We start from the raw sequence: 12,372 nt of genomic DNA on the forward strand, positions 1-12,372 counted from the left end.
CTCCTGCAGCCAAGGCTCCATTGGAGCAAAGATGGCCCAAGTGCTGGGGATGGCTCCTTGGCCTCTGCCCCAGGCGCTAGAGTGGCTCTGGTCGCGGCAGAGCGACGCCCCGGAGGGGCAGAGCATCGCCTCCTGGTGGGCAGAGCGTCACCCCTGGTGGGCGTGCCGGGTGGATCCTGGTCGGGTGCATGCGGGAGTCTGTCTGACTGTCTCTCTCCGTTTCCAGCTTCAGAAAAAAAAAAAAATACACACACACACACACAAAAAAGAAGACCTTGAGGCCCTGGCCGGTTGGCTCAGTGATAGAGCATCGGCCTGGTGTGCAGGAGTCCCGGGTTCGATTCCCGGCCAGGGCACACAGGAGAAGCGCCCATTTGCTTCTCCACCCCTCCCCCTCTCCTTCCTCTCTGTCTCTCTCTTCCCCTCCCGCAGCCAAGGCTCCATTCGAGCAAAGTTGGCCCAGGCGCTGAGGATGGCTCCATGGCCTCTGACTCAGGCACTAGAATGGCTCTGGTTGCAACAGAACAATGCCCCAGATGGGCAGAGCATCGTCCCTGATGGGCATGCCAGGTGGATCCTGGTCAGGCGCATGCGGGTGTCTGTCTGACTGCCTCCCCGTTTCCAACTTCAGAAAAATACACAAAAAAAGACCTTGAGACAAAGTGCATGACAGAGGACTCTTGTTTCTCTGAGAACAGGAACATCTTAGAATGGCTGCTATGCTTGCTCATTGACTGACAGCAGCTTGGGGGAAATACACACACAGACCCAGCTTTCCTAGTGCAGCAGCTGGAGCCTGAGTCCAACTGCCTGAAGAAGTGCATTGTCACGGCCACAGAACATTAAATGGTCTCCAGATCTCCATTGTTATTAGAAATCTTTCAAATACTAAAACTAATCATCAGTTATCAAGGTTTTCTTCTGAAGTAGATGCCACAAAGCATCTATTTTAAATAGCATACATGATACATACCTTATTTTTTTCCTTTTGCAATGATATGCAGAACAACTCTCAATTTTATATATTTCCCACTATCCTCAATGCCTGTTTTCTCCTTCAGTTGCATCCCAACATATTATTCTCATCACAAAACTATTCCTTTTAAAGTGATTATTTTTTATTCTATATCTTCTAGCAAATTCTTCTCACTTTTAAACCATATTTCAAATTTCTTGTTCTCACTAAAGTGGTTTCCAAATTTTAATCACCAGTGATCTCTCTGTTCCCAACTAAAGCCAGTGGCTTTGGCCATACAGGTTCACACTAGATTCGGGCAAACAGTAAAGAACTGTGGAGCCATTTATCTTGTAATGGTGGATGAGCAAGCAGGCAGGGAAATCTGCTTCTCTGGGCTGATGAACAAACAGGCCAGGGGGAAGGGAACCCCTTCTCCGGGAAACAATAGCAAAAATGGCCCCTTCTGATTGTGGCAGGCAATCCGCAATCTACAATCTGCCTCCTGAGGGCAAGCACCTGCAGCCTTACATAGACTATATGTAGGTGGTGGTGCCCTGTGCTTATGCACCAAACAGGCAAAGCACAAGCAAGCAAGCCTAGCACACTTGTTTGCCCAATACCAACTTATAAAGTACTATCCAATATATTTTTTTATATAACTCATTATGCTTGAATTATACTAAGCTTAATAAATGCAATAGATATGCAGGCATGTATTGTGTTATCTCTTAAGTAATAGATCATGTTAGTTCTATTAATTTAGAAGTTTGTAACTACTTTTTCTGTAATTTTGTTTAATTTTTAAAAGCTTTATGGAGGTATAACTTATCTACCATATAATTTACCACTTTTGTTATTTCTTTACAAGCCTAACTTTAATTATAGGTGTAAAGTAAATACTAATAAATAATATTTAACTGATATTATCTCAAATTTACCTGGCAATCTTATATCTTAAAGTGATTCTTCAATGAATATTTTATAAAATATATCATCATTTGTCTGTTTTAGAAATTCAGTGTTTGACATTTAATCAAGATATTATGATTTGTTTATCATAGTATTAGCAACAATTTTTATTCCTGAGCATAAACAAAATAGAATGAAAGCATCTCCAAAACAGAAATCAACTTAAATTATAATATAACAGATCATGATTTACAGATGAATCCACAATTTATCATTTTGCACATAATGTAAATGTATGAAACATAACTCTCTGCACAAGAACAACAACTTAGTTCTGTCATGAGATTGGTGAATGTTTTACATTGATGGACCACAGTTATTTTAAATCAGTTTAAAAAACTGACACTTGACAGGAATATTTTCATGTGATCAAGCAGTATATGAGGTGGCATTATTTACAGAGAAAGTCAAGATTTTATGTTATGGCAGTGTTAAAGCTAACGTTTCTTACATGTCTTTCTCTGATTTTTAGCTCTTCTGTTCAATCATTGCTGGCCTGCTGCACTACTTCTTTTTAGCTGCCTTTGCATGGATGTGCATTGAAGGCATCCACCTCTATCTCATCGTAGTAGGAGTCATCTACAACAAGGGATTTTTGCACAAGAATTTTTATATCTTTGGCTATCTCAGCCCAGCTGTGGTGGTTGGATTTTCAGCATCGTTAGGCTATAGATATTATGGCACCACCAAAGTGTAAGTTAAGATGATCGTAAAGTATTTGAAATGCAATTCTGAATATGCTTTGTAATCACTGAAAATTTTGTTTGTTAAAGTACATGCAAGAACACTTATAGATGTTCATCTATTATTTACTTTTCAGATGTTGGCTTAGCACAGAAAACAACTTTATTTGGAGTTTTATAGGACCAGCATGTCTAATCATTCTTGTACGTATATTTAAATTGTTGCTAGAATTCAAAAAAGTGATAAAAGGTGCTTAATATTCTCAGCCATTAGGCATTATTCTGAAGGGAAAAATGATTTTGAGCATTTTACAGTGTATCATTTGTTAACATTTAAATATATTATACCACTGTTTAGAAAAAATATATATATGTATATATTTCTGCATAACATATAGAAAAAAAGATTTCCACTTGTCAGTAGTATATCCGCATACCTTAATACCTAGAGTGTTTCAACCAGCTGATTATATGACATTTCAGATGTTTCTGTTATTTCAGATTTTATTGATGATTAGTGATCTTTGAAGATTAAGCTGTCATATTTGTAGTTTTATCATCCTGTGTACCCTGTTATCATGAAAGTGATTTCACACTAAATTGTGATATCTGAGACAAGAACCAACTATTTCTCATGAGCGGACAAGTAATACACTAATAATCCTATTTCATATTGTTATTATTATTATTACTAGTACTATGCTATCATACTACTGTATAACACAAATTTAGATGAAACTTGTTTCCTTGTCCCAGAATAATATCTAGTTCAAAGATTAAATAAAAGAAATATTGAGTACTAAACACTTAAAAAGGAGCCACCACTAGGTTGGGACTAACATTTCCAGTGGGTCTTACAAAGAGACACTGAGACCACCTATAGCCCAATAAGAGATCTGGTGAGGAGAACCCAGGGACCAGACTTAGAATTAGGAGTCCTTGGCCTTTGAGAGAGTAAAACATTCTCAATGAAAAGCGTGTCTCTTCCAGGGAGAAAAAAGTTAGATGCTCCTTTTACTACTAATGACAAGTTGTGGAGGAACACTCAACAGGTTTGTTGAAAATGGAATCAGAAATAGTAAGAGTAAAACTATCATCCTGATTCCACATTGAATGCTAGTATGCTGGAATTTTCATGATGAGCACATTTTTTTATGAGACTTTGACATAAATCCCTTGACATTGGGCTAAATGTGAATATAAAGACATACCTGCTTTTGTTTCGAGTTTCTTGCAGCCTGCGTACTTATTGGAGTTCCTCTTGACAGCAAAGAGGAATAGAATTATTATACAGCCTGCTAGAGATAAAATGATAAGGGAACAGACAAAGCTATTAGCTATTTTATAAGCATAGAAAAGTTAGTGAAGTAGAAGTAAGTTGTAGGGCTACCCAGAAGCTTGCCAGCTCAAATGAAGTTAAGCACAATTAAGAGAATGAGTTGAATAAAGGTGAGGTTAAATGATGACATGGCTACCCTTCTCTGAAGACTAGAAGAATGCCAACATGAAAAGGAAATACTATAAACATTAAGAAAATCACATATACTATCTCAGTGGAGGTCATTGCACAAGCCAAGATTACCAGCAGTCATAAGAACCAAACTAAAGCAAAGTGATGTTATTTAGCTTTCTTCATCACCAAGAGATGATTAGACTTTTCTTGCCCCCAAAAGCAGAGGAGTTGAGATTTGTCAGTGAACGGACAGTATCCTAAAACAAACCATGCTGCCCGCACTAAGTTGAAAATCATTTTCTTATGATTAGAGATATTCTAATAGGTAAGGATAACAAGCCTTGTCATTAAGTTTACCCTGTTGATTGGGTGGTATAGATATGTTGGGAAACAAAAAATATATGCATACATATAAATTATACCACATCCACTATAGTATTACTAAGGAGAAGGTAAGACAAAAAAATGACAAAGAACAATATATAATAAAATATGAGTGATACTGCGGTGATGTGGGGGAGATCAGTGTGGGATATGGCAATCATTCCACAACTCTTCACTGAGATGAGGAGCTTGTCTGTGGAGGACAAGAAACAGATTCTGCTTTATGTGCTGTGGATTCTGGGTGTGGATCTAAGTGTTTACCAAGCTGCCTGTAAGCTTGCCAGACTTCCTTTTAAAGGAAAACAAAGGACACAAACAATTAGCCATTTTTAAATAAGACAATAACAAAATTATTATCTGTTATTCAAAATATTCAAGAATCATCTTTCATCTCTATCTAGTATAGATGTCATTATTTATCAAATTTTACCTCCATAAATGTACCCATTTCTTCTTTTTTCATAACAAAACCATTATTAATCTTTACTAAGATTATAGTATTATATAAAATTTTTAAAAATTTATAATTTATTGAGCTGTAACTGCTTTTGGAACACACAACTAATACTTTAATACTCAGTCTCAAGTCACTAACACTATTACCCCACTCTACAGTTAACAAAAAAAGAGCATTTGATTCAAAATTTTAAGTCATTAGCTCAAGTTTATAAATCTACAGATAACATTATATTAGAGTTTAAAACTATCTTAATCTATAGCCTATGTTTTTATTTACTTTGCTTCTTTTGCAGTTACCATTTAACCTATCTTTCTGTTGCCATTCTCTCTCATTTTATTTTAATTATTCTATAATAAACTCAGCTTTAGATAATGGTAACTATTAATAAGAATAATAATGTTAAGTATTTCTGACAGTAATCTAAACATTTTCCATTTGTTAGCACATTTAAATCTAATTATGCAAACAACCCAAAATAGCTGTGTGTGTATGTATGTATGTATATGTGTGTATATGTGCACACTTCGTTGATTTTATATTGAAGTTGGAGAAATTGAGGCATAGAGTGATTACACATGTTATCCAACAACCTGTAAATAGCTGAGCTTCAAGATTAAATCTATGGCCTGCCTCCTTTTTTGCTCTCTTTCTTTCTCTCTCCATCTCTCTCTCTCTTTCTTTCTTTCTTTCTTTCTTTCTTTCTTTCTTTCTTTCTTTCTTTCTTTCTTTCTTTTTGTGACTGAGACAGAGAGAGGGACAGATAGGGACAGACAGACAGGAAGGGAGAGAGATGAGAAGCATAAATTCTTTGTTGTGGCACCTTGGTTGTTCATTGATTGCTTTCTAATATGTGCCTTGACGGGGGTGGGGGTGGGGCTACAGCAGACCAAGTGACCCCTTGCTCAAACTAGCAACCTTGGGCCTGGTGAGCCTTGCTCAAACCAGATGAGCCTATGCTCAAGCCGGTGACCTCGGAGTTTCGAACCTTGGTCCTCTGCGTCCCAGTCAAACACTTTATCCACTGCTTCACTGCCTGGTCAGGCTATGGCCTGACTTCTTAATCCCAGTGCTGACAGTTTTTTTTTCTGACAGACCTAATGGTATAGACTGATATATAAAATTTTTAGTAATCTAGCGGAACCTTGCCTATTTTCAGCCTTTTGTCACATTTCGGATCTCCACAAAACAGCTCCTCCAAGAATGTTTTCCTGGTTAGAATACTTGCTGTTCCTTGGATCTTTTCTTGGGCCTTTGCAATCAATAATCGTACTACCTTGTGCAAAATTCTTCTGCCTAAAACCTTGTCTTTAATTAATACATAACTTGAAAACCTTATCAGTTTGGTAACTAATCTTCTACAGATCAGGACTTGATTCTGTAAGTGGTATTTGCTTGTTTTTATGAATGGAGCCCTAGGGCATGTCTGGTTTTGAGTTATAATGTAAAAATGCTTTTAAAACAATATGTAAATGAGTAAAAAATGAATTAGTTCAGCACTGATAGCTTTTTTTACCCTTAGTTGTTTCAAAGGAATATTCAAGCTTTTAATCTACTCTGATAAGTGTGAATGATTAGGTATTTGAGTAGCAACATTTCTTCTATTGATCAAATGAAAGTACTTCCCCAGGTGTTGATTCATTAACAATAAGGATCTCTCAGAATTCTGAAGTGTGAACCAGTGACCCCACTGATTCCATCTATAAATCATGCAGAATGCTAAGATTGTAACTATACATGAAAAGGCCTACATGCTTTTAAAAGATTAAACTGTATAAGAAAAAGGCTTCTAAATCTTTGTAAAGCAAGCTGCAAACTGAAGATAATTTCCATAATTTATTTCTTTCTTCAATATTTTTTATCTTTAATACTGAATTCTTTCAACTAAAACCATGCAGGCGATTAGGTTCAAGTACAGAAATATAAAAAAGAGTTTGTGAAAATAATTTAACTTTTAAGGAGAAATTGAAGTTTTCTGTAGATACATTTAGTATTGAAGAATAGTTTCTTTGATTGAAGCAAATACTAATTAAACTATGTTCAAATAAGGCATTTCCTTAAAAAAAAGTGAGTTTTCATTTAAATTTAAATTACAACTCTTATTATTGCTACTCTTACCCACTTTTTTTCCAGTTTTGCTCAGAATTCCTCTCAGTTTTTAAGTAGTGACCTCCTGTCGTTTTTCTCCCCATGTCTACAACCTCTTAATTCCCTTTTCTTAGGAAATACCCGGTAAAACCAAAACAAAAATTCATTTCTCACATAACCTTTACAAGATAGACCTTGTCTATGTGTATTTATTATTATGTGATGTATTCTTTTTTTTTTTTTTTTTGGTATTTTTCTGAAGTTGGAAACGGGGAGGCAGTCAGACAGACTCCCGCATGCGCCCGACCGGGATCCACCCGGCATGCCCATCAGGGGGCGATGCTCTGCCCATCCTGGACATTGCTCTGTTGCATCCAGAGCCATTCTAGTGCCTGAGGCAGAGGTCACAGACCCATCCTCAGTGCCCGGGCCAACTTTGCTCGAATGGAGCCTTGGCTGCGGGAGGGGAAGAGAGAGACAAAGAGAAAGGAGAGGGGGAGGGGTGGAGAAGCAGATGAGCGCCTCTCCTGTGTGCCCTGGCCGGGAATCATACCCAGGACTCCCGCACGCCGGGCCGACGCTCTACCACTGAGCCAACCGACCAGGGCCTACGTGATGTATTCTTTATTATATTTTTTTTTATTTCACAAATTTCCCAAGCTTGAAAGAAATAAAAATATTACAGATTGTATAAAGTAAAAAATGAACACTTTATCTCATATTTATATTCTTCATGACAACTATTTTTAGTAGTTATTCTGACCCTTCCATATCTTTGTTATATGAACATTCACACATAAATTTATATATATATGAAAGTATAATGTTTATAAATTCAAACATGAATTATTTATAACCTACAGTATGTCATATTCATCCTTCCATGTTAGAATGTATAATTCTACCATTTTTTATCATTGTTTATTGTGACTGTGCTTAATTTATTTAACCTCTTCTTTAGATGAACATTTAATTTTTTCTCCAAATATTCTTATTACAAATAATACTTAATAGAAAATTTTTGTTCCAATACAGTTACATATATATCTATAATGTAAAATTGTTAGACAATGCTACTTAAAAGTAGAAATGCAAGTAGAGGAATATTTTTAAATTTATAAATTGCCTCCAAAACACATACTTCAACTCATACTTTTTGCAATATATGAAAATGTCCTTTTACTGACATGCTTGTCAACACTAAATACTAATATCTATTGTGGTGTCTAAATGAATAAATTAGAATATATAAACCCAAAAGAAAGATTATGATAAACCAGAGTTCTGTGATTGTGGCACAACTGACCAAATCTTTGGACCAAATTTTTGTTGTGTCAACTGTCATGTGCTTTATAAAGAGTTCAGCAGCATCTCTGTTTTCTACTTACCAGATGCCAGTAGCACTGTCAGCATTACCTAAATATGACAACCAAAAATACCTCCAGAGACAACCAAATATTGTACAGGGAATAATATCTCCATTTCTGTTCATTGGGAACCACTAGCTTAGACTTTGATATTAAGTTTCTTGTGTAAAGTTTCATTTTGCTGCTTGCTTGAAATGTCATAAATATATTTTAAAGAATTAAAATTATGGTTTCGGAATTGTCTTTTAGATGACCACGACCCCATTGAAACTATTAAAAACATTACCCATTGTAAATTTTAAATGTGTGAATAACAGCATCTAGATTATAATTAACATGTTTTAATTTAATGGTATCATATTTGTTAAATATATCTTTTAATGACCTCAGTGGTTCAAGGTACTTTAGTATTCTAATGTTTTCTCCATATTATGTATTAATAAGTGTTTCAGGTATCTATAACATTTAGCTACATTTTTCATATTTTTCTGACCTTCTTAAAATAATAGGTAGTAAAATTTTAAAAAGAAAGTGTAGAGTTTAGAAACAGCTTAACATAAATAATACATTTGCAGTTTTGAATATATCCCATACATGGTAATTGTGTTCTTACTGGAAATACCTTCACAGATAATTTCCTTGTGACTTTCACTAGAAAATTTCATAAAAATTGAATAACTTCATAGAAATTATAAATCTCTCTCCCCAGAAAAAACTGAAAAAAAAAATCCCTTAGATTTCTGAAACCTAATTAGAAATAACAGCCATTGTGCAAAGTTTATTACTGGTATTTCTTTTTAAAATGTAGCTTTACAGTGACGGAGGTTACATGATGAAAGGGTAACTATCGATAGTCATTAGAATTGTTCTTCACTTTATATTTGTATAGTATCTCATCTTTACAAAACCCTTTAACATTTCAGTTAATCCTCAAAAACTCTGGTATACACAAGACAAAAATAGCAATAGCATTTAGTAAGAGATAATGTTTTATTATATTTCACTAGATCTAGTGACTATAATCTTGACTTATGCATTTATATATACTGAGAGTTCTGTTATTTATAGCTTTTTGGAGAACTATACCAATTCCTTGAGAAGGACTGGTTACACTTAAGCAGTGTAAGTTCTCGTGTAGCTAACAAAATCTTCAAGGTTCTATTCATTAAGAATTTATAAAAATCCTCCAACTTGATGAAGAGCACAGTACACGTTCTAATTCTTCTTACACTTCTAATCATGCTTTGAGCACAACAGTGTAACTTGTCCAAACTGATCTGTAAGGAGTGAGACCTTCTTTGAATCAGTATTTATTAGCATTTGCAGAACTCTTGTTCTACACATCTGAAAATATTTAATCTTCCTTGTGTTTATTCTGTCCCTATGTACCTTTCAGTATTCTCTGCAAATTACAAATTTTGCATCTCAAGTGATTAGACTATCTGTGTGGCTCTGTCTTGATTTCTGTTTCTCATATGAAAGTGTTGTCCTGTCTAGTTTCAGGGCTTCCCAAGTAAAGTACATTTAAAATTCCTTCTGATGAAAAAAATACATATCTTGATGGTATTGGATCAAAAAGAAAGCCCAACTTGTTCCATATTATGACACAGCCTTTAACCATTAGATCTTAATTCACACTTATTTCTGTAAGAGCCATCATTTTGTCTGCATTTTAAGTAAGTGGAAACTAAGGCTTAGTGTGCTTAAGCAATTTACTTAAGATTACCCAGCTGCTACCAGGTCAAGGCGAGCTCAATGCTCTTCAAATTCACAGTCTGTCCCTGGCCGGTTGGCTCAGCAGTAGAGCATAGCCTGGCGTGTGGAAGTCTGGGGCTGGATTCCCAGTCAGGGCACACAGGAGAAGCGACCATTCTCTGCCCCTCTGCCTTCCTCTTCCTCTCTCTCTCTCTCTCTTTTTCTCCTCTTCCTCTCTCTCTCTCTCTCTTTTTCTCTCTCCCCCTCTAGCAGCCATGGCTCATTCAAGCAACTTGGCCTGGGAGCTGAGGATAGCATCATGGTCTCAACTAAGGCGCTAAAATAGATCCTTTGCCAAGCCACAGAGCAACACCCCTCCCATGGGCAGAGCATACCTCCTAGTGTGCTTGCTGGGTTGATCCTGGTCAGTCAGACCCATGCAAGAGCCTGTCTCTCTGCCTGCCTGCCTCACACTTAAAAAAAAAAATCACATTCTGCGCTGTTCCACTACCACATAGCCTTTCATTTTACATGTAGAAAAGATTGTAGGGAGATCTTTGTTAGGTTCATCAGAAAACATTCCTATCTCCTGAATTCCACAAATGGGTTCAGGGTGAAATTAGAGAGACCTGACAACTGAAGACCTTCTAAAAAGTATTTATAAACTTTTAATTCTTTATTTTACTTAGTGAAAATGTCAGAATAAATTAGTTTTCATCTTGTTGAAAATGAAGAAAATCTTGTCTACTGTAAATTTTTCTTCCCCCATTTTGTATTGTTTTTATCTAAATGCTTGCCAAGAGTGGCCCAAAACCAACCAGCATATCCTACCTAAGAGCCTGACTACCCCAGACCATGTGGATCAATATATAGAATACATCTACTGGATGTTTACTGTGTTTTAATTGATATTTATCCTTAGACAATTTCCATTGCCCTGTATCTACTTGCTCAAATTGCATTTTTAATTTTTTTTCTCATAAAAAAGCTAAAAGGTGAGTAAAAATCTTCATCTATTTATATTGTTCAAAATCTTATACTTTTAAGTAACAGATTTATTTTCTTTAGGGGAAAAATAAATGTATCCTCTTGGATTCTTTGAAAAATCATTGTGCTTTCCTTTAATTAATAATAACATTGATATAGGTGGTATTAAATCAAAATAAAATTAATATAAAAAGAAAAAACCTAGGAAAAATAGGTAAAACATTTTGAATATTTTAGAATATGTCAAAACTTTACCAACTATTAAAGTCCCAAATGAGGCTGTGCTAGTAACTAAAGGAAATTAAATGTAGAAACCTTGCTCTCTAAAAGCATACCAAGGGACCATGTGTAAGACAACATATTAGTAAGCTTGAGGCACTATTTTGGAAAAGCAAATATGAACATTTCTTCACCCTTGTTTACATCTTTCTTGACTTTACATAGCTCCTGGGGTTAAGTCTAAAATTTTTAACAAAGCCTATGCAAACAGTAATTTTAGTTTACTTATTAGGTGGTAAAAGGACTTCAAACTGATTTCATTATATTGCTGAACCTATAAAACAACTCTGTTCAAAAACTTATTTTCAAAATCAGTTTCTCTACAAAGTAAACATTATTTGGAATAGAGCACCATGTGCCTGACAATGACAGCCATTTGGAATCTTTCTTCCACTTGTCCCTGATACCTGTAGGAGGTAATTGTCCTGAACCACTAGGCATATTTAAATGCAAGGTAATACTTATACCATATCTGGATAGAGTCTAGAAAGAGAAATAAGATACTGTTGATTATCTTTCATATTTCAACACATATGAAAGTTAGAATGGTCACTACACATCTGACTTTCACTTCACACAGTAACCCAAGAGACATGGCTGAATCTGGAAGTAGAACTTATCAAATGTATATGAGCTTATCTTAATAAATGTAAACAAATAATAAAAAACAACTCAGATACATGTTAAACTTCAAAATATTGGCCCTGGCAAATAGGGATAAGGTGGACACTCTACCTTGGAGCCTCATGTTCTAGCCCCTGTCTGTTGCTCAGTCTCCTCTGATAAGATTCTCCCATGAACTTTTCATGTTTTCATCACATTCAAATAGAAAATAATGGCATTCGTGCTGCCTGTCAACACTTCAGCCAAATAAGTAGACCCAGGGATTGAATCTTTATGGGTTGTTGGGCAGATAAAATATATTATGCTCACTTTGTTAAAGATGGCGCTGCCCACATGGAAGCCCATCGCCCAGGTCAGGGGTCCCCAAACTTTTTACACAGGGGGCCAGTTCACTGTCCCTCAGACCATTGGAGGGCCGGACTATAAAA

The 12,372-nt window shown here is 35.8% G+C and overlaps 1 protein-coding gene across 1 annotated transcript in view; it reads left to right on the forward strand.

Annotated features, from left to right (window-relative positions):
- ADGRL4 (adhesion G protein-coupled receptor L4) overlaps positions 1-12,372 on the forward strand; it is a 140,716-nt gene that overhangs the window by 104,980 nt on the left and 23,364 nt on the right. Inside the window, exons 12-13 of the mRNA XM_066268819.1 lie at positions 2,400-2,620; positions 2,748-2,814. Coding sequence (XP_066124916.1) covers positions 2,400-2,620; positions 2,748-2,814 — 288 coding nt within the window. The remainder of the gene's footprint in view (positions 1-2,399; positions 2,621-2,747; positions 2,815-12,372) is intronic.

The sequence above is a fragment of the Saccopteryx bilineata genome, chromosome 3, assembly GCF_036850765.1.
Source record: "Saccopteryx bilineata isolate mSacBil1 chromosome 3, mSacBil1_pri_phased_curated, whole genome shotgun sequence".
NCBI lineage: Eukaryota > Metazoa > Chordata > Mammalia > Chiroptera > Emballonuridae > Saccopteryx > Saccopteryx bilineata.